Source organism: Pteropus medius, unplaced genomic scaffold, assembly GCF_902729225.1.
Source record: "Pteropus medius unplaced genomic scaffold, Ma_sr-lr_union100, whole genome shotgun sequence".
NCBI lineage: Eukaryota > Metazoa > Chordata > Mammalia > Chiroptera > Pteropodidae > Pteropus > Pteropus medius.
In genome coordinates, this window is record NW_024353517.1 from 6,299,618 (window position 1) to 6,323,205 (window position 23,588).

At 36.6% G+C, this 23,588-nt stretch overlaps 1 protein-coding gene across 8 annotated transcripts in view; it reads left to right on the forward strand.

Annotated features, from left to right (window-relative positions):
• The window catches only part of TPRG1 (tumor protein p63 regulated 1), a 166,561-nt gene that overhangs the window by 42,764 nt on the left and 100,209 nt on the right, over nt 1-23,588 (forward strand). For all 8 annotated transcript variants that reach the window (XM_039850533.1, XM_039850532.1, XM_039850534.1 and 5 more), the window contains one exon: nt 16,061-16,237. In XM_039850533.1, coding sequence (XP_039706467.1) covers nt 16,061-16,237 — 177 coding nt within the window. The remainder of the gene's footprint in view (nt 1-16,060; nt 16,238-23,588) is intronic.

A 23,588-nucleotide genomic window follows, 5' to 3' on the forward strand; every position in this document is an offset into this window, starting at 1 on the left:
AACTAAAAGGACAGATACCTGTAGGGGATGGCGGGTGCCACTGATGGGCTAAGGCCAATCATACACTATCTTGTCACAGTCTAATTATGCTTTAAGGAATGCTGAACTAGTTCTGTAATGAAAAAATACTGCTACTTATAATTTAAAAAAAGAAAAGAAAAAAACTGGAAATCAAGGATTTCTAATCCTTTTAGTCATGAATAATAAACATACTATGCAAATTAACATTTTAAATGTATCTGCTACCCAACCCCATTCATTTTGCATACTTCCATCTATTCTAGACTCTTGCAACTCAAAGTGTGGTCTTGGAATCAGCATCACCAGCATCACTTAGAAACTTGTTAGCAATGCTGACCTTCAGGATCCACCCCAGACATACGGAACCTGAATCTGCATCTTCACAAGGTCCCCAGCTGATTCCTATGTACATTAAAATTTGAAAAAGCATTTGTCCAGATCGCATTCATGCTCATGGTCCAAAGACTGCAGTGGGTCCTCACTGCCTCCATCTTCTTTGCTGCATCATTAAGTCCCTGCATGTCATGAGCTAACAATTGAACTGCTTGCTGTTCCCAAAAGCTTCTGACACAGTTTCTTGGCCTCATAATTGTACTCACCCAGTTTGTTCTATTGTGTATGCCTTTCTTTCTTTTATGCTAACCCAGACCTTTCCTGTCCTTCAGGTATCTTATATCCATAAAGCCTCTCAATAGTAATTCAGCCAGAATAACCTTCTCTCTCTTCTTTGTACTCACATTATACATTATAGTATAGTTCATGTGCACATTGTGAGAAAATCATTCCTTGATGTAGGTCCTAATTCTGATTCGTATTTGTCCAGACCCATCTCTCTCTACCCCCAGTATAGTATAGTGTCTGGCACATGGGAAGACCTCAGAACCTGTCATGGACTTGACTTGAATTTAATTCTGATAGTCACTGACACTAACGGGGTCCATCCATTGAGTCCTGCCTCCATTCCCCTGGGCCTCTAAGCAGCTCAAAGACCAATGAGATTTCCTCCATCCTTGGGTGAAAGCACTCAGGCTGAAAAAGTGCCTCAAATCTATCAAGATGTTAATGACCTGTGGCAGGACTCTGGCAGAAAGAAAAGCACCTCTGTTGCCAGAATCCATTTATACTGGGTGGGTGTTTTCCACAACCACTTAATTAAACACATTGCTTTTCTCTATAAATTCCCCATGGCAGCAGCTTCATCCAGATAGCTAATGGTCCCTGAGTGACCTAAATTATAGGACAGTGAGGGCATTTAGTTACGGCAGTCACAAATGTACTTGAAAATGTTTGTTTTCCCAAGACTGCTACCAGTTAGGGAGGAGTCAGAAAGAGCCAAGGAATGAAAAAAGTCTGATGCAGCTAAATGCTCAGTTCTATCACTTACTGGCATGTGACCTTGGTTGTAGAAATCTTTTATTCTTTGGGCCTCAGTTTTATGATTTATAAATGGAGATGTAAAGAGAGTTATTAATTTAAGGATTAAATTACTTAATATGTGTAGAATGCTTACAACAAATTTTGCCACATGGTATGTGCCACATAGGAGTTGGCTTTTATTATTATTATTATTTATTAATATTCACACATTCATATATTCATTTATGTACTTACCAAACTCTTTCCATAAGCCAGACTGCACCCTAAGTGACAAAAATTCAGAGGCAAATAAGACAAGATTTTGTCTTCAAAGAGTTCTCATTCTTGTGGGGAAGGAGGATAAGTAACTGAAGTCATAGCAGATATGATACATGCTGATATATAGCTGTGCAAATGATTCTATAGGAGCTCAGAACTCCCTGTGTCTGTACTGTTGAGTTAGGTAAAAGGGGTATCCAGATTTAAATAAGAAAGAGAAATTTCCAAAAATATATGATAGGAAAGAACCTTCCAGAAATAGGGAAGAATATGTGCAGAGTAATAGACATAGACTCAGGGAACCACAACAGTTCAGTGTGGCTGCATGACAGGTATCAAGAGTGAGGGCCCTAGAAACAAACGAGAAAAGTAGAAGGAATCAGAAAGTCAAGAATTTCAAGAGTAAGGCTAAAGAGTTTGGATCACAATTTTTTCTGGAGTCACAAATTGGAGATCTATAGGTCATTTGAATGCTTTTAGGTAGGGCGTGTGTTCCCAGGTCTCCAACATCTTGTCACTCCCCATTGCCTTACACTGGTCCTCCTTCATTCCCTCAATGCAATGGTGTGTGGCCTCGCCCACTCATGAGAGCCAACTGTGTGCATCTCTTCCAACCACATGTCTAGCGACCTCACCTTGGTATATTAAAATCAGTAGTGGTAGGGGAATTTATGCCAAGGAAGTGAAATCAAGGCATCATCGTCATCTTCATTATTATTATTTAAGAACATGTTTACCATTTACAAGACACCGCTGCATTTATGTTTTCTTCATGATCACTATTGACATTTTTTTCTTGAGTTACTGAAAGGAATCAAAGAGGATATTGACATTTTTAGAAAAGCAGTAGGCTCTGGAAATAATTTGCCAATAATTTAAATCTAATCTTGATTATGTAGTGGCCTGCCAATGTGTTTTATTGAAGAAAACAAATATGACCTCAATCTTAATATTGAGGCTATAAACACATTTATGCTTCCACAGCTATTATATAAACAACTATTACAGACACTTATGAATAAACATGCTGCCTGATTCACAAAAAGTAAATTGTCTCCACTGTATAGGGACCCTAAGTTGTCTCAAAATATCCTGTTTTAGAGAAGGTAAGGTGGATCTAGGAGGAATAATCAATGTAAAGAGAAAGGAGCCTCTGTTTCCCCTGGTCTGTTCAATGGAAAGAACTACAAAGTTTAAGAATTACTGTGGTTACTGAAATGCTATGCTATGTGAATTATAAAAATGTAGACTCCTGAGCAAAGAAAATTATCAGGGACAGAGAGGGAATTGTATAATGATAAAAGGGCCAGTCTACTATAAAGGCAGAGAAATTCTAAATATGTATGCACGGAACAACAGAGCTGCAAAATATGCAAAATAAAAGCTGATAGAACTAAAAGGAGAAAGAGACAAATCTATGATTATTGTTGGAGACTTCAACACATTCTGTCAATTTTTGTATGACAAATAGGCAGAAAGTTAGCAAGAATTCGGAAGACCTCAACAACGCCAGCAGGACTCCATAAACATTTACAGAACACTTCACCCAGTAACAGTAAAATACATGTTCTTTTCAAGCACTCAAGGAACATAAACCAAATCCAACATATCCTGAGCCAGAAAACAAACCTCACCAAATTTAAAAGAATTGAAATCATATAGAGTATGTTCTCTGACTACACTGGCATCAAACAAGAAATTAATAGTAGAAAGATAAGAGGAAAATCTCTATAAACACTTAGTAACAAAGCAACATACTTCCAAATAACCCAGGGATTAAAGAAGAAGTTTCAAAGGAAATAAAAATATGTTGAACTGAATGCAAATAAAAATACTACATATCAAAATGTGTGGAATACAGCTAAAGCAGTCCTGAGAGACAAATTTATAGCACTAAAGGAAAAGTCTCAAATCAATAATCTAAGGTTCTCCTTTAACAAACTGGAAAAAGAAGACCAAAAGACCTTAAGGTGAGGGTAAGAAAGGAAAAAAAATAAAGATAAGAATAGAAATTGATGAAAAAAAAATACAGAGAATTAATGAAGCAAAAAGCTGGTTCTCTAAAAAGTTTAATAAAATTGACAACTTTTAGAAAAGCTGACAGAAAAAAGAGAGAAAACACAAATTTTCAATATTAGGAATGAAGCAGGGGATGTCACTATAGACCCTGCAAACAACAAAAAAATAATAAGTGATTATAGCTAACAACTCTCTACATACATAAACTTGACAACTTAGATGACATGAACCAATTTCTCAAAATACAAAACTACCACAACCCACTCAATATGAAATAGATAATTTCAATAGCCCTATAACAATTTGGAAGTTGAATTTGTAATTAAAACCTCCCCAAAAAAGAATTCTCCAGGCCCAGATGGTTTCACTGGAGAATTCTATTAAATATTTAGAGAAGAATAAACACCAATTCACATAATCTTTTCCAGAAAATAGAAGATGAGGGAACACTTCCCAGCTCATTCTATGAAGCCAGTATTAACTTGATACTAAATCCAAACAAAGACAGAACAAACATAAAACTACAAGCCAATATCCCTCATGAACATAAATGTAAAAATTCTTAACGAAATGTTAGTGAATAGAATTCAGCATGTATAAAAAAATTATGTACCATGACCAAGTGGGGTTTATTAAAGGTATGTTAAGTTCCTTCAGTATTGGAAAGTTAATTAGTATAATCTATCATATTAACAGGTTGAAAAAGAAAAATCAGATGAACAGATCAATCCATGCAGAAATAACTTTTGGCAAAACTCAACACACGCGTTTATGGTAAAAACTCTCAGAAAAATAATAGAGGAAATTTTTTTCAATTTGATAAAGAACATCTACATAAAAGCTATAGTTAACATCATGCTACTAGAAAAAGACTAATGTTCCCCTAAGATGGGAACGAGGCAAAAGTATCCATTCTCACTACCACTATTCAACATAGTACTAGAAGTTCTAGCTAGCATAAGGCAAGAAAAAAAGAGAAAATGCGTACAGAACAGAATGGAAGAAATAAAAACTGTTTCTAATTGTAGATGGCATAAGAGAATATGTAGAAAATTTTAAGGAATCTACAAAAAAATTTCCAGAACTAATCAGTGAGTTTAACAAGGTTGCAGGATACAAGATCAACATACAAAAATCAGTTGTATTTCTACACATCAGCATTAAAGAAGTGAAAACAAATCTAAAATAATACAATCACATTTACAATCACTCAAAGAAAGAAGAAATCTTCAGGTGTAAATTTAATAAAATATATATGGGACTTACATGCTGAAATCTAAAAAATGGTGATGAAAGACATCAAAGAAGATCTAGACAAATGGTGAGATAGATATACTGTGTTCATAAATTGGAAAACTCAACATAGTAAAGATGTCAATTCTCTACAAACTTGATATACAGGTTTAACATAATTCCTTTCAAGATCTTAGCAAAATTTTTTGTAAGTAGACAAGATTATTCAATTTTTTTTTTTTTTATGGAAAGATAAAGGAATTAGAATAGCTAAAACAATTCTGAAAAAGAATGAAGTGTATCTCACTGGCAATTTCTATTTTCTGCTAGATGACTTTAGTCCCTAGCCATGGCTAATTGGACAAAGAGCTGATCTCAAAAGAACAATTTGGACTAAAAGAACTCCCTCTCTTAAGAATTTGAACTGAGAGCTACAGAGCTAGAGACCAGTTAGCTGTGAGAACAGATTTGAAAATTTATGTACAGTCAAGATGAGGGAAATGATGTAGGTCATAGACAAGGTAGAGTTAAAGAGGAACAAACATTGACAGTAAGCAGAAAAAGCACATCGGTCAAGAGGAAACATGAGATGTGTAGAGACACACAGGAATCATGACAGACAGTTAAGAGTAACTTTGTTCCTGTGGCTTTCCAGGTTTCATAAAGCCCAACCATAAAATGCTATGGTTCCTGTTCTTAGATTTCTGTGGGATTCCTCAGAGTATTTTTATAACACATCTCTTCTTGGGCTTGCCTGATTTGGGCTGTGTCCCCTGTACCCAAAGGGCTGTAACTAATATAGTACAGTAAGCAGACATCTCTCCTGTTTAGAAAAATAAAACAATGGAGGTGGCAAGATGTGAGCATTTGTTGTATCTTGTCCCTCTGTTCTTCCCTCTCTGCCGCCTCCTCAAAATTAGGCCTTGTTCTCCTGCCAACTTCCTTGGCTTCTGATCAAGTGAATCCCCTAAAGTGAATTCAGGGGAGGAGAGAGCCAATCAGGGGGTGGGTCTCTTGTTAGCTCCTGGTGTGCTGTGGAGGACTTGAGCTATTCAACAGCTATTTAGTCATTTTGTGGGAAAGAGAGAAGGATGGGGTGTGCTGAGTCTTCTTTTGTGTAGCTTTTAAAATATCCTCTTACTGGTGATATTATGGTAGGGAGAGCAAAGTTGACTGGCTGCATAGGAAAAGCAAGTGGGAGAAGCAGCTAGATAGAATGTATATGGCCTGGGTTGAGGTCAGAGAGCAGGATTCTGGCCTTGGCTCTGTCACTTACTACTAGATGTATGCCTTTTTATTGAGGCTTTTTCCCTCCATCCGTAAAGTGGGGGATAATAACCACTGAATGTGGAAAACATTCATAAACTGCAGAGAAACTGTGGTTGTTCCAGCATGTGATCTGGCTTCTGTTTAAACCTTCCTCCACTCTCCTCCTTTCCCCCTTTGCTTAGGTCACACTGGCTGCCTTGCTGTTTTATAAACATGATGGATTGTATCTTGGAACCTTTGTACTAGCTCTTCACTTTACCTAGATACTAGTCCCAGAGATATTCCCTCTGTCTCCCTTTTATCTAGGTCTCTGTATTTATATGTCTGTTTCCTTTTGTCTACATCTCTTCCTAGAATGTAAGTATGAGAGAAACAGGAACTTGTTTGGTTTATTACTATACCACTAGAGCTGAGAATGTAATAGTTGCTCAATAAATATTTCTTGGGTTATTAAAGAGAATTATTTCTGGACTGGTTACCTGGTATTGCTTCTCTACAGAAAAGCCTCCCCCCCGCCAACCCCCACCACCCATAGAAGAAATCCAATTGCAGCTCAATGAATTTACTTTGAGCTGCAGTCCTTAGCTGCTGCCCTTGTGACTACCAACTTGGGTTCATATTTGACTTCACCGTTGGCTTCTTTGGCCAGGGTATCTGAATAAGTATGACATGACTCCTGCAGCTGACACTCTGTGGGTTCTTTATTTCAACTATTCCTGGTCCTTATCTTCTAAGGTCTTCCATAGCAGCCATCTACAAAGGGAACTTCACATATCATTATGTGATTCTATGGTCTATATTTTAAGACAGAATAAATCAAACATAACTTCCAATATAATAAAAATATGCCTTACTGTGTCAGACAACAAACAAACAGGCAAACAAACAGAAATATGCCTTATATATATGGAATTAAGGACTACTCTTTTAATTTTTAGGACATTGAAATATAAATATTTTATATGTCTAAAAACTGTAATAGATTTGAGGAGTTTTCATTAAATAATTTATTTCAATTATCCATTAATTAACTGATTTGTTAATTGATTAAATTTTCCAAAAAATTTTAAAGAGGATTTAGAGGTCTTCTTCTTCTTCTTCTCCTCCTCCTCTTCCTTCTTCTTCTTCCTCTTCCTCTTCCTCTTCTTCTTCTTCTTCCTCTTCTTCCTCCTCCTCCTCCTCTTCCTCTTCTTCTTCTTCTTCATCATCATCATCATATTAGTAGCCAATAATAATTGAGTATTTTGTGTGCTTTGTATTTTACTAAATGCTCTAGACAAAGTATTTCTTAAATTCACAATAACCCTACGAGGTATGTACTATTGTTATTTTCATTTTGGATATGTGGAAAATAAACTTTAGAAAAGATAAGTAACTTTTACAAGATCTTACAGCTAGTGAGGGGCCAAGCTGCATCTCTAACCCTAGACCAGTATGATAAGAAGCCCACCACTGCTCAGGAATTTAGCATTTGAAATGTAAGATGAAAGAAAGACTCATTTGTGGTTAAAATGGGTCTGAAGCTCATAGAAGTCTTGACAAAACTCTGGTTAAGTGCAGTTTATCTTCAGGAAAGGGACATAAAGAGAAATTAGCATTCACAAAGTAGTTTCTCTGTAGCAGGACTATATTGGGACTATGACATTATATGGTGATGCTCTATGGTCTTGGATACCCTGGCTGAGGGAATAAGAAGCAGAAGAGGTTCATTGCTAAAGTTTAAGGAACCTTTGATAAAGTATGGGTGGTCAGGATTAATTATTTAGATAGGGCAAGCACTCCCTGGAAATACTCTGAGGCATTATATTCTGAAATGTTGGATAAATCCACAAATCTTCCAGTTCCACCTAAAAATTCTTCAGATCTAAACTCACAGAGGGCCCACCTGGGTGGCTGAAAGTTCTTAGGTATAACTCAAGTTCCTACATCAGTTCATGAAAATGTCCTGTTCTTTTAAAACTTTGGTCTGCATCTGGATAGCTTTTAAGAGATCTAAATGCCTGGGATCCCATCTCAGCAATCCTGAATCAGAATCTTCATGGGTGCTGTCCTCCTTTGTAGGGGTAATCCTATTTCCATGGTTATTATTTACATACTATGCAAACACATTTCATCCAACAAGTCGTCCTACACATGTTACTGTAAGTGTTCATATGTGCCGTTCCCTCTGTCTAGAATTAATTACTCTGCCTTCTTGATAGAGTTATCTCCTGCTCATCCTTCAAAACCTTCAATACACTTTACTTAGAGTTCTGCCTGACTTCCTAGGTGGTTTAGGATGCCTTTTAGAACAAAGCATTTCATTAAAAGCTGGGCTCTGGGAGCAGACTCCCTCAGTTTGAATTCCAGTTCTAGAACTTGGAAAGTATGACTTTGGACAAGTTATTTAACCTTTTTCTGTTTTAGCTCCTCATCTGTAAAATGAGGATAATGACCTACCTTCCTCACAGGGTTTCCATGAGCATAAATGGAGTAATCCATGTGAAGCACTTAGAGCAAAAGCTCATACAAAGTAAGCATTAAAAAAATATTAGCCGTTAATCATGATATCCATGCACTGTGTACAAATTTCCATCTTATTTATCACTCTATACCATAATACTTGATTTAATTATCTTCCATATTAGGTTAAAAGCTTCTTAACCTAAGAAGGGACAATTGCAGAGGACTTTATAGTCTGAGCACCTATATAATGTTTTAATACAGAATAGACACTGAAATATTTATTGATTTAATGGGGGAGATTTTATTACCTTCCTAATGAATAGTGGTTTGGTAAAGTACAGAGCTCAAGGTTTTAAAGTAAAATTCACCTTAGATGAATCCTGACTATGTTACTTAGAACAAGTTAACCTCCTGAAACAATCAGATGAGGCTACTGTAACAAAATACTATAACTTGGTAGCTTAAACAACAGACATTTATTTCTCACAGTTATGGAGACTGGGAAGCCAAGATCAAGATGCCTGCAGATTCAGTGCTTGGGGAGGACTCTCTTTCTGGCTTGCCGTCTTACTGTGTCCTCATGTCCTGGAGAGAGGAAGCTCTGGTCTTTTTCTCTTCTTATAAGGGCACTAATCCCAATATTGGAGTCCACCCTCATGACCTTATCTAAACCTAATCACCTCCCAAAGGCCCCATCTCTTATTACTATCACATTAAGAATTAGGGATTTAACATATGAATTGGGATGGGAGGAAGCACAAACATTCAGTTCATAACACCTCCCTGGTTCTCAGTTTCTTCACCTGTATTAATCAGGATTGTTTGGTGAGGATTAAAAGACATTATATGTACATGGCATCTGTCGTAGTACCTGATCCATATAAAAAAACTCCAATAAATGGAGGGTCCTCTTATAATTTAAGAAAAATGCATGGTAGAATTATTCATATGTGCATGTAGATCTCAGAAGCTTTACACCTGGCATACATACACATACATATATATGTATATACACACATATTTATATATATGTGTGTGTGTATATGTATATATGTATATACACACACATACGTATATATGTGTGTTTTATATGTATATATGTATAAATATAAATATATGTGTGTATGTATATATATATATATATATAATTTCCCAACTAAAACTAATTGTTTGTAGTTATTATTATTTTTTGAGAACTCACAAACTCCTTTGTTTTCCAAAAACTGCCCATTGCTTTTTTCTGCAAATTGACCACTGTTTTTTTCTGCAATCAACAATATGAAACTTCATGATAGAACTTCTCTTACTCAGGAAAAAAAACAAAGCAGACTCTGTAGATACATAAATGGGTATTTCCAGGTCCATCCTATCTATGTCTTATGTGGACATTCTGTCGGTCTTATAGTACACATTAAAGAAGTGTTGAAGAAATGAATAAATATTCCTGAAACCTTTTTTTGTGTACATTCCAGAGAATCATTTGTGCTTTGCAACTTGTCCTTTTCCAATATTGAGATGATCACCAAACAGCAGGAAATGAAGTGTTGATGAGTGCCTTCTTCAAGAACATCAAATAGATGCCTGGATTTCGTGTTCTCAGCCCTGTGGGCAATGCACTGGGAATCTGGACACCGGGATCTGTGGTCTCGTGTTACTATTATAAAGTCTCATCTCACCTTTGGGTGCCACATTAGCTCTTCTCTATGTGATCTTACCTCACATCTTACAGAATTGTGTATCCCTTAAGAGCACAATGCTCTTCTCAGTGTTCCCAGCAGCTAGCATGGAATCTGGTACACAACTGGCTGCACAGGGTATTAGGGAGAAAATATGAACCACAGGAAGTCACGTCAGGGGATCTGAGAATAAGGAAAGTTTGTGGTCATCGAACTGTTATTAGAATACTGTGTTTACTTGTAGGGTCTCCTATTTTAAACAAATTGAAGAGGTCCAGAAAAAGAGTAACCAAATGATTAAAAGAATTGCATGTGGATTATTTAGCTAAAGGTTTTATAAGGCTTCACTTAACTCAGGGGGAGGGAAATTGCTTTGCTTCAACACCATGCATTTTTCATCTGTTTGTGTTTGAAAAGCAAACCCAAACTGGATTCTCTTCAGGGCCTGAAACCCAGTGGGTACTCAGGGAATATGTGTGGAGTGAATGATTCAGTGTTTTTCTCCTGGGCGATTCCTAGCCAGCCAAGACACTGTCTTCCTCCTTCAGGGGCTGGGCTCTGTTAAGAGGCTGCGGGTCACACAAAGGAAGGTTGATTTGTAAATGAGGTAAGCCACCCTATTCAGTATCAGGGAAGATTCTCTGCTGAGTGGTATGTTACGTTTGTGTGTGCGCGCATGTGTGATGTGTGTAGGGGAATATTAGAAAAAAAATCTTGTTTGGAGGAAAATCATTTTTAAACCACAAATTGACTTGACATTGCCTTAAAAGAGCAACTGAAAGTATTGCTAGGAATAGGGCTGGGGCCCTTGGGAAGGCATCTGGGATGGTTTTAGTAACTGAGGGTGGGGGGGGGTGTGGTTCTGGAAATTTGCTCAGGCAGGTCCTGCCTGTCATTGCTGGTTCGCTGTTGCCCTCTGCTGGCGAAACTGTTGTCATCCAGGAAACTGCAAATCTCACGGAACTCCCAGATTTCCTCATATGTTGGGGGAACAGGGTCCCCTTCCCGTCAAGTAAGGAAACGATGCTAGTGCTGAGAAACAGTGATGGTGAGACGAGATGTGGCAAATTCTCTCCCAGGAGAAACTGGCTTTTAAAACCGAAGAATGACTCTTATGGTTCTAGTTTTCTATTCCATGCTCATTTGCGAAGACTTTGCTCTCTCTTTTGGCTCTGTATTGAGCACAGTGAGGAAGCTCAAATAGGACTAGGTCCCATCTCTACATCAAATATTGGAGGAATGACAGGACAAGCACAGAAATCATTGTCATACAGAGAATATTGTGCCTAGAGCCACACCTGAAGCACTGATAAAGACTTGTGTGTATTTAAAGGTAAAGAAAGATAACATCCATTTGGGGGTGAGGATGATGAAGATAAGGCTGCATGAAACAGATAGCATTTAAAGTGGGAACTTGAAAGATGGGGAGGATTTATTATTTAGAAAATATCTTTTATCATAAAAGTAGAATATAAAAAATATTTTTCATTGTAAAAAATTGAACTCTGGCTAGTTAAAGTATGAAAAGAAATAAAAGTCCCTTGAAATCCCACCACTCAGAAATAACGTGTTAATGTTTTGATCTATGTATTTTGTGGTGGTGGTTGTTGCTGTTACAAAATCGGATGTGTACTGAAGGTATTATTTTGTATCCTGCTCTTTCTCACTTATGGCATGCACATCTTCCCAATGTTACTGATTATTTTTTGAAAATGTACTATTTAATGTGAGACGATTTCAATGTAAACCTGAAGACAGGGTTCCCCAAACATCATGAGCCAAGGCTTATGGCTTGCATAGCGCAAGGATTGTTCAATTTTTATTAATTCATTTCAGAAATTTTTTTTAGTCACCTATAACTTCGGAGACACAACGCTGACTCTGTCTTTGTGGAGTTCACAATAAGAAAAAGAAACAGACATTACTTAGATAGTCATAGAAATAACTATAAAATTGTATCTGGGATAAGTACTATGAAGGAGTAAAGTGAAGTGCTAGGAAAATGTATATTAGAAAGAAGAGAAGTAGTCACAGATGTCGGGGAAAACTTGCCTGAGGAAGTCGTAAATGCTCATCACTCTAGAAGTTAACTAGGTAAAAACGATCAGGGAGAACATTGCCAGCAGAGAGACCAGCATGTTTGTTCAAAGGCCCGTTAGTAGAAATGGGCATGGTGAATACAAGAAACTGAAAGGAAATCAAGGAGAATGGAGTGAAGAGACTTGGCCCGTAATGAGGTTGTAGAAGTAGGTAGACCAGGTGAAGAATTTTTGTCACTTTTCATGAGAATGCTGGGGACCTGTTGAAGTGTTTTAAGCCAGAGTGGGAGGGTGAAGACAAAATTTGTTTTTTCAAAAGGTCCACATCATTACAGCCTGGTGAAATGGTTGGAAGGAAACAAGAGCAGATGTAGGTAAGGCAGCTATAAGTGACTAGTAGCCCAAACCTAGTGAGAGGGTGACTGCAATAATCCAGGTGGGAGATGAGGAAAGACTGAATCAGGATGGTAAAGGTTGAGATGGAGAGAAGTAGATGGTGTTGAGAGATATTTTGGGAGTAAATGTCTAAGACTAGGCGTGTGAGGTGAGAAAATGGGATGAGCCAGAATGACTCCTACACCTCTGGCTTGCACACCTGGAAGAAAGGAGGGCTCTTCCCAAACATAGGAAACACGGTATGAGGACAAGGTTTGGAAGGGATAGTCATGAGTGTTGTCTTGGGGAGTGGATTCCCAGAGAGAAGTGATTCATATCATCACATCAGCTCTTTCCGCAGGTGGGTTTTACCACATTTTCACATCACGATGAAGGGTCCTGTGTTTGGAGGCAGGTGGTAATGGGGAGAAAGCCAAACTTAAGGCTAGATTTGGTATCTTGATACCTGTTTCAGGTTCCTGTACTACTGATTGCTAGGTATAAAACATTGGACAAGTTATTTTAAGAGTCTCTGGACCTTAGTTTCCTGGTCTTTAAAATGAGGGTAATAATATCTAATGCAAAAGGTTGCTGTGAGGATTCAACGAGGACATTGATGTTCAAGGGCTTTGTAAAGCTCCACAAGCTGTACAAATGTAATATTGCTATTTCTATTCCTATATTTGTCCTGGATATTATCACCAACCAAACTTTAATTATATTAATATTAGGCATATGAAATTTCATGTTTTCTCCATGAATTCTTTGGGAAAAAAGGGTGTGATTGAAGTCTAAATAAATAAAAACACCACCTAGGATTTCGAGATGGTGGCCCCCAACTATTTATAAGCCTGCAAGTTTACTTGAATTCAGACTTTCCCAACATGTAAATTATGCAGAGTCTGTGTCACAGCAGAGTACTCTGTGTTCCTAAAAAGAATTCTCTTTTTTTCCCGAATCCTTTACCTTTTAAAATAAATCTCATTATGGAGCGCTGACATTTTCAGTAAAACCATTCAACCAAAAGCTGCAGTTTTTTCAGACTAAAAACAAGTCTGGTTTATTAGGCAGCAGTTTATAACTTGCTGCTAAGTAGATGCAATCTATTTAGAGAAATTTATGTAGATATCTGATAAGACATTTCAGAGTTCCTTTCTCTTTCTGACTAAAACTGAGAGTGTTAAACAGATCATCAAGAATTCCCTCATCTCTCATTGGAGTAGGAATGGAGTATCACAGTGTTGTTGGAGTGGATGGAAACCTTAGAAACAAGATTTAAACCAGAACCTTTTGACTCACCACTGACTCTACCAGCATATTCTAGCTGAGGGAATTTAAATATGGCTTTCTTCAATGAGTTGTGGGGAAATGTTACTTATAAATACGTAACAGTCGACATACAATAGGACCTCCATCAATGATCTCATCCTTGGTTTCCTCCTTCTGCTTCTTCCTCTTTCTTGCTTTTTCTTTTTTCTCTCCTGTCTCCCCCTGTTCTTCTTCCCATTGATTTAACTCCTATCTTTGTTTTGCTTGTCTGTCTTTAGATTATACTGAGGATTGGCATATATTTGGATTACCCAATTGTTTAGTGACTTCGGTCTCTGCCAGTGATAATAACAGTTAATTTATAAAACACTGATTGAGAATCATGCTCCTTAATTCTCTCCTCAAATTTATGAGGCGAATATTAGTATTGTCTCTATTTCTCAGATAAGGGACATGAGCCAAAGACCGATTAAAGTCTGATCTTTCAGAATTAGTGAGTAATAGAACTAGAAGTTTCCACTCCTGCCCTCAACCAGTTGAGTCCTTCAAAATGATTATAATTGGCACTCATTTATTCATTCTACAGATATTTATTTAGTGTAGGTTATTTAACAGGAACTGCATAGAATGAGTAGCCCAACAAACATAGTCTCCGCCCTCATGGAATACACACACACACACACACACACACACGGATGATATTAGCTCATACTTTTTGGCTTTGCCCTACCTTCTGTACTTTGTGTTCATTCTCATCTGTCAGTGTCCATGTGGTACTTGTTACTAAACATTTTACATATAATTCCTCCTTACAAGCAGCAATAAGTTCCACAAAGGAAAAAGAGTCAGGATGCTTTTAGAGTATAATAGGGGGTCAAGTGCATGTGAGAGTTAATGAATTCCTCTTTGGATGAGGCATTTGAACCATGACTTGCACAATGAGTTTTCTTGGCCTGCTGTGAGATGATGCTGGGTTTCTAGAAGCCAGACCATATAGGGGTGTATAGTTCAGTTAGGCAACTTGGATTTGATCTTCAGAACAAAAAGATTCTATTTCATAAAGTGAATGGGCAGTGATATCATGCCTTTTGTATTTTAAAAATAGCCTTGCGGTTACTCTGCATGGAGAGGAATGAAACGCCTATACTATCTTTGCATTAGATTGACTCTGTATAGTGGAGATTCAGATAAGAGTCAGTCACAAATCATCCTTTTTAGTTTCTTAGGGAAGACTAAACATGTACTAAGACAATTCTAATAAAAGTCATGAAGTGCTATATACTAAAGACTATAGTAAACAGACAGTAAAAGTGCTGTGAGTGAGAGGAATTATAGACCACATTCTTGTTCTTTTAACCAGAAGCCATTGTTTTGATTCCTTTTTGTTCCCTCTGTTGGAGAGACTTTTAACTCAGAATTTTTCTATGTATGCCCTGAAAGGCCCTCAAGTGTGAAGCAAATAAATTCAGCAAACACTTATCTAGTGTCTAGCTGTCCTTGGCTCATAAGAATCCTACCTCACTTATTTCACTGTATTTCTATCACAAGGATATGATGGGATGAACTTGAAATAGTGATGGCTTGGGAATCAGTGGACCTATGTTCAAATCTGCACTTTATCTCCAGTTAGCAATGTGACCTTTGGAGATTAGCATAAACTAATGCATAGTAAGTAAAGTTTGTGGTGCAGATTATGTTAGAACAGAGATGTTTTTCGTATCCTTGGAGGAATATGTGCTGCACGATGTTTTCCTAGAGAACTGGGAAGATATGGAGGAGCATGAATCAGTCGACTGCCAACTTGATATAAACTTGCTGCTTCCCTAAGGATCCGTCATCAGTAGCAATCATTGAGCTCTGTGGCCATAGAACACTTACCTGTGATCTTTGACCTTCCCTCCTACCTTGGTCAAGGAGCCAGACTGAGAGAGAGGAGGTGGTATTCCTCAGCCCATCTTTCTTCTGAGTGATCAAACCTCACCATCTTCTGTGTTAGTAGAGATGATTAAGTATATGCCATTATCTTTAACCTGGAAAAATTATGCCATCAACTTTTCTTCTCCATGGTGATTTCTACAGGATAGACCACTGGAACAATGAGAAGGAGAGGATTTTGCTGGTCACAGACAAGAATCTCTTGATCTGCAAATATGACTTCATCATGCTCAGTTGTGTGCAGCTGCAGTGGATTCCCCTGGGTGCTGTCTATCGCATCTGCCTGGGCAAGTTTGCCTTCCCTGGGATGTCACTGGACAAGTAAGAATGATGTTTCAGACTTGAGGAAGTGATGCAGTGGGGGAGAGTTATTCAAGGAAAACAATTACAAAGTTCAGTTCCATACTGTAAGCTGGGAGAACCCAAGGGGGAAGAGGGAAGCTCTACAGTTGAATTTATCAACCATTGAGTCTCTCCTCTATGTCAGACACCAGAGACAACATTTTAAGTAAATTTGTACTTTAATAAGATAACCTAGCAAGTAAATGGTTAAATGTAAGATGGAAAGATCTGTGGGATCATGGAGAAAATGTTCTCAACCAATTTGTGTGGCAGAGAATCAGCAAGGCTTTCCTGGAGAAGCACTTGAGCCAATATCTGAGATTAGATAGAAGTTACCCAAAGAAGGGGAACAAAAGTGTAAGAACATTTCAAACAAAAAGAACAGCACGACCGAAGGAGTGGAGGTGGAGAAAAAATTGATGCTTTTAATTATTAAAATTATTTAGGGAATTAAAATTATTCTGTAAAGCTCAATGGACAGAATCCACGATGGCTAATAGCTCTTCTTAAAAGAAGTCTTTTTGAGATCTTCCCTGATGACTTAGTGGAGGAGACATCAACTGTCTCAGAGATATTGACAGTTACCAAGAGACCTGGTGAGTTCTACAAAGGAGGGTTGCTGGACTGAGTAAATTCTTGTCGTGATTTCAAAAAGAGATATTTTGATCTAACATCTTACATCTAAGTCATAAAGACAGCAAACTTCGTCTGACCTCTGAATGCGAGCTCTTCCCATTGAACTGTGAACTTATTGAAGGCAGGTACCATATTTTGGGGGGGAGAGGCATCCTAGAAGCACCTGGCATTGGGCCTGGCACATAGTAAAAATAGAAAAATCTTTCTAAAATACTAAAAAAGTAGAGCTTAGTCAAGTGATTGGTTTTTCTTATATACAGCATACCATATCAAAGACCTATTTTTTATTTACTCTTTTCATGAATGCAAGAAGTGACCAATTGATTTAGTTCACCGACTTTTTGAATTGATGAGATTTTCTAATAACGTATGCTCATCATAAACATATATTTAACCATCACAGAAAATGTTTATTTTCAGGAACTACTTCTCTTATCCCAAATTTTCAGTTCTCCAGGATTATCTCCATAGGCAATAGTCTGCCGTTTCATGTATGTGTGTGTGTGTGTGTGTGTGTTGTGTGTGTGTTTAAAGAAATAGTCCATAAATATACAAGAATAGAAATGTCTTTGTGAATATATATATACATATATATATATATGTCTGCGTGTTTGTACACATTTGTAAGTTTATATCTACACACAAATTATCACTAATTATTTTACTCAATCGTATACATGTCACAAACTGTTTTGCCTCAAGCTGTTTTACTTTGTAATATACCTTGGAAACTTTATTATATAATCAGGTATAGATATAGCTCAGTCTTTTTAATAATGCAGAATATTCTATTTTAAGCCTAACCCATTTATCCAGCCTCTCATTAATGGATATTTATTTTTATCTTTCTACTACAAATGATACTATAAATATCCTTGTCTATAGGACTTTGTACAGATGTGCAAGTGTACCTGTAACATAATTTTTGTAAGTGAATTAGGTCATAAGTCACATGAATTTTAACTGATAGATATTGCCACATTGCCTTCTAAGTGGCTGACACCAGTTTATGCTCCCATGGAGTGTAAGAATATCATTTTTGACACATCTTTACCAATATTGTGTATTATGAAACTCTTGCTTTGCCAGTGAGATAAAGAAAAATATCTTATTTTTGTTTTAATTTTTATCACAAAAATTTGAAGGAACTTGAGGTTGTTTTTCTTATGTTATAAAGACATTTTATTTATTTTTCTGTGAACTATTTTGACCATAGCTCATTTTTAAAAATGGGATATTTAATTTTTTCTTATTGATTTGTAAGAGTTTCTTATATATAAAAGAACTTGATCCTCTGCCTGCCATACATGTTGCAAATATTTTTTCCCCCAGTTTGTCACGGTTCTCTTAACTTTATAATGCCATTTTTTACTTTAAGTTTTGGGTTATCAAATTTATCTGTCTTTCAAAATTTATAAGTTTATTTCTTTTTGAAAAAAACTTTCTTTCTCTACACTGAAATTATAAAATATATTTCCAAGTTTTCATCTTGTGTCTTTATAGTTTTATTTTTAGAAAGTTATATTTATGTTTCATTTAGTATTTACCTTCAGTAAATAAAAAGATATGCAAGCAGCTGTTATTTTTATCCAGATGGCAGGCTAGATTTCTTAGCATCACTTATTTGATCCTCTATCTTTTTTCCTTTATCATATGTACTCTCCCATGTTTGTTTCTACTTCTGAATTCTCCATTGCACTCCATTTATCTGTTTATTAGTGTACAAAATAGCTTTAATTATTATAACCTTTATTTATGTTTTAATAACAGGTACAGTTACTCCCCTCTTATACATCCTTTTTTTAGAGTTTATATTTATTTTTTCAGCAGCTTGCCAAGTTTTTTTTAAAAAACTTATTTTTATTAGGATTTTTAAATATTCTCTCAACCTTCTATTTCTAAGATAAACACATTTAGTCATGGTATATTATCCTTTTTATACATTCATGGATTTGGTTTTCTGATATTTTATTAGAGTTATGTGTCTATGTTCATGAGGAATATTGGTCTACTATTTTCATTCTTTTGTAAATGTCTTTGTAATGTTTTGGTATTTGGGTTATGCTGGTCTTATAAAACAAGTTGAAAAGTGTTCTCTCCTCTTTTGTTTTCTAAAAGATTTTGTTTCTGAATGGTGTTATCTCTTCCTTGAATATTTGAAAGAATTTATAAGGAAAATCTTGTAATTCCTGAGATTTCTTTGTGGGATAGTTTTTGATAATAAAGTTACTTTTTAAAAAGTAAATACTGAGTTACTTATAATTTTTCTTTGGTTTGTATTGATTTTGGTTAATTTCTCAAGGAATATGCTAAGTTCATTTAAGTTGTATTTGAAAGCATCAGGTTGTTCAGATTCTATTATTATCCCTTAAATGTCTATAAGATATTTAGGGAAATATTTTTCTTTTCTAATATTGACAAGCTGCATTCTCTCTCTTTGTTGTTAATGAACTTAACCAATTTTATTGGTTTTAACAAGAATATGCTGTTTTTTGATGTGTTCTTGTATATAGATATAATTAAATATATTATATGTTAACTTTGTTTCCTCATCTGTCAAAGATCCATTCATATTAAGTGTCATTCTGTTTCATTAACAGTTTTATTGAATATATATCTATATAATCACCTAGATATAATTGAATTTTACTTTGTGATCTGATTTGGGGGTCTTTTCTTTTAATTGATAATATTAACCTATTTACACATATTGATGCAACAGTTACGGCCTTAGTTCTCCCATCTTGATTTTTATGTTATTGTATTTTTAAAAAATATATATATTGTATTTTCCATATTTCCTTTGCTTTTCATTGAGTGTGTGTGTGTATATATTATATATATGTAATATAAATGTATATTTATATGTGTGTATATATTATATATATATATATGTATATTTAACAAGGTTTATAGTCTACCTTTTTCTACTGGTGATTCTAAGTGTATATAACTTAACATAGCATTCTTAATCCTATCTTTTTAAAATCTTATCTATTGACTTCCTAATATAAACCTATTTACACTAACAACCCACCTATTTTGTTTTCTTTTAAAATTTGTCTATCATTCATTTTTTAAAGTAGCTTATTATTATCATTATTAGTTACCTCAGTGGTTACTAATTTAAGTAATATGCTTCCACTTGATGTGTCATCTTAAATATTGTATATTAAACCTCCATTCTAAAAAATAACAAATCTGCCTATTCATACTATTTCCACATTCTCTCATCCTTTACTTCCCTTCTTTCATTAATTTTACTAGACAAAGTTCATTTTTTATGGCATATTTTATTTTATTTCCCATGAGGCACTCAATTATTACCACAAAGAGTTGATGCAATTCCAGCCCTCCTAATTAACTTGTGTAGCTTTATCCAGATTTGCATTCTGGAGTTAGAATGAGAAAGCCTGTGCCAGCAGCTGGCATGCTGTTAAATGTTAAAGGGCTTTCTCTGGGCCCCTGGAGGTCGGAACATAATGTGGTGAAGGGGTAGTTTATGTTCTGCTCGGTTTTTTAGCAAACTTTCATAGTTGAGTTCTGGACTAAGAGAAGAGTCCTGGGTTTCAGTCCCAGTTTTACAACTGTTAACTTTGTTTCCTCATCTATCAAAGATCATGCATATTAATTGTCATTCTGATTCATTAACAGTCTTATTATAAGGCTCTAATGAGATAGCTTGAAAGCAATTCGTAATATGCTTGGTAGATATCAGGTGTTAACAAGTTCTGATTCTCTCCCAGATAAAAGCTTTTGTTAATACAAAACTAAGTAGATTAATTTGATTGTTATCTTTATTTCCAAGGCAGTTGGCCCTTCTTGGTTGGGCATTAAGTCAGCAAGATCAGAGGTCAGGCGGCAGTAGTCAGAGAATGGAGGAAGAGGCAAGGGAAAATCAGCTGCTAAATAATTATAAGCTGACTCCAGAAGAAAGCTCGGCAGTCTGAGCAAATTCCCTTGTCATAAGAAGATGCAATGATTTAACATTAGCACCCGCTAGGTGTAGTGGTAATGCTGACATGGTTGACCAAGAGCTTTTACCTCCTCTGTGCCATATGACCTTCAAATCCCAAGAATAAGTAGCACTGATTGACTACATGTTAGAGATGAGACAAATGAGACCAAAAGAGGTTCAGGGTTTCAGGAGCCATCAGCTAATTAGTATTAGAACTGGATTTCAAAATCAATTTTTCCAATTCTCTGTCCGGTATTATTTTCTTTGGATAAATAATATTTTAACTTCTTTTTCTCTCTCTCTCCTTCCACTCCCTTCCCTCTTTCTCTATGATCTTCCTGTTTTTTTTTATCCTCTCTCTTCTTTCCTCTTCTATGTCTCTCCGAGTGAAGACTTCTGTTAATGTAGCTTCTGCTTCTCTTAAGAAGCCATGAAGAGGACTACTGGAACTTAGAACATGTGCCAGCATATCCTACATACTGGTGCTTACAAAACAGAATTGTTTTGTTTCATTCGCTGTTTGCCTTTGGATTAATTTGAAGGGAGAGAGCGACGGCAAGAGAAAGCTAAAGGCCGTGGATCATTTATTTGTGAGACGAAGCCAGATTTCCTTTGGATTAGAGCATTTCCCAGAGACATAACCAGGGAACAGTAAAAGGCCTAGTTTATCCTCTTGGGCAGTGATCCCCAGCCTTTTTGGCACCAGGGATCGGTGCTCCAGTGAGAATCTAATGCCTGATGATCTGAGGTGGAGCTGAGGCGGCGATGCTAGTGCTGGGGAGCAGCCGCAAATACAAATGAAGCTTTGCTGGCACGCTTGCTGCTCACCTCCTGCTGTGTGGCCCAGTTCCTAATAGACCACAGACTGGTACCAGTCCATGGCCCAGGGGTTGGGGACCCCTGCTCTAGGGTAACTAATTGCTAGTACATATCTTTTGTTGTCGTTCGTTACCTGGGATGGGAACCCAAATCTTATTTCTATCATAATTGGATTCATTTCCAGATTTTAATTAAAAATCGATTTTCATAATTCTAAAAGTGAGGGAGGGAAGGGAAAACTAAGCTTCTATGAGAGGTAAGCATAAGGTTAAAGGTTAAAGCTATAACTAATCTTAACCACACCAATTTCTTGCTGTTTGAATTTGAACAATTTAACTCTTGGGCTCTCAATTTCCAATCTATAAAATGTCAATAATAAAAATCCCTTCCAGGTCTAACTCATAGGTCATTGTAAATTTAAATGATGAATGTAAAAGTGCTTTGTAAATTGTAAAGTGCTAAAATACATTAAATTGTCTCTTAAAGAGTTCTAAAAATCCATATTTACTTGCAATTTCTCTCCCTCCACATTTTTTTTTTTAATATGCTCACAATAGATAATGTTGAGGAAACTGTGACTGAGTGCTCAAGTGACTTGTATTTCATCATGAAAATATATGGTGGCGAGGCCTGAAACATAAGATCCTCTGATTTCAAATCCTCCCTTTGTCATGTACCTAATTCCTATTTGTCCTCAAATGCATTGTAATTTTTGAGGATAAGTGGGCCCCATCTCTTTACTTCTGCTCTCATCTGAACTCTTGATGAGATGGTAGAGTGTAGATAGACAATGTTAATCTTCGAAAGCTGCCTGAGGGCCAATCCTAGATATGCTTCTGAGTGACTTAGAGCAGTCACATAACAGTCCTTGCCTTAGTCCTCCTTCCTCATTTATAAACTGAGAGGGTAACAGCATCTACCTCATCAGTCTGTGTTGAGGATTAAATGAGATGATTTATATAAAATGCTTAGAAAAATATCTGGTATTGTAGTAAGCACTTAAAATATATAAGACTTTATAATAGGTTTGGTAGAAAGACACTGGTTCACTGGTGGATTTAGGGATTTGGGTCCTGAACTACCTTATGGATTAAGTCTTCTACCTTTGCCGAATCTCTCAATTTTCTCATTTATAAAATCTCTAAGGGTTTTTGTTTTTGTTTTTGTTTTTGTTTTTTGGCACTATTCTATTGGTGCAGCAATTTTTAATTTACCTTAGAGGGCAAATGATTTTACCTACTTAATTACTCCTGTGAAAAATGTCTCTAAAGAGATTTTCTGCTGGAAAATATTATTGTTGTCACGTTAATATGCCAACAAAGTCTGAGAGGGAAGGTCAGGCCAAGAAATGTCTTCCTGCCAGAATAGGTATGTCAGATTTATCTCTTTATGCTGTTTTAAATTTGCAGTGTGCACAATATAAGGGATAGGCAATACTGCAGAAGCAAAGTGAGGCTTGGGAAACTGCTTGTGGTGCTCACCAGCACCCATCCTCTTTGTAGAGATGCTGGTGAGAACAGAAGCTAGGAGTCGCCACCCCCACCCCACAGTTGACTTAGTGCCAGCACGCAGAGGGCAGGTGGAGGGCATCCCAGACATTACTCTATCGCCTCGGCCTTATTCCCTTGTCCAAAGGCCAGTGAGCCGCTCTGTGAACCCAGAGTTCTAATTTGGCCTCTATTCCTCAGACAAGAGCTTCAAAGGGCCTCTGCTCTGCTCTGGGTGAAACCGGCTCCTGGCCCAGGCTGATTCTGCTGGCTTTGCGTCTGTCAGTGCATTCTAATCACTGTTTTAAGTGTGGTTCTGCAGAACACCTTGTAAAATATTTTCTATTGCTCCAGCAACATCTCCTGTCTAGACAACCTAATTATGAGCACAGAGCAAACAGCTGAAGAGTATGCCACCCCAAGGATTGCC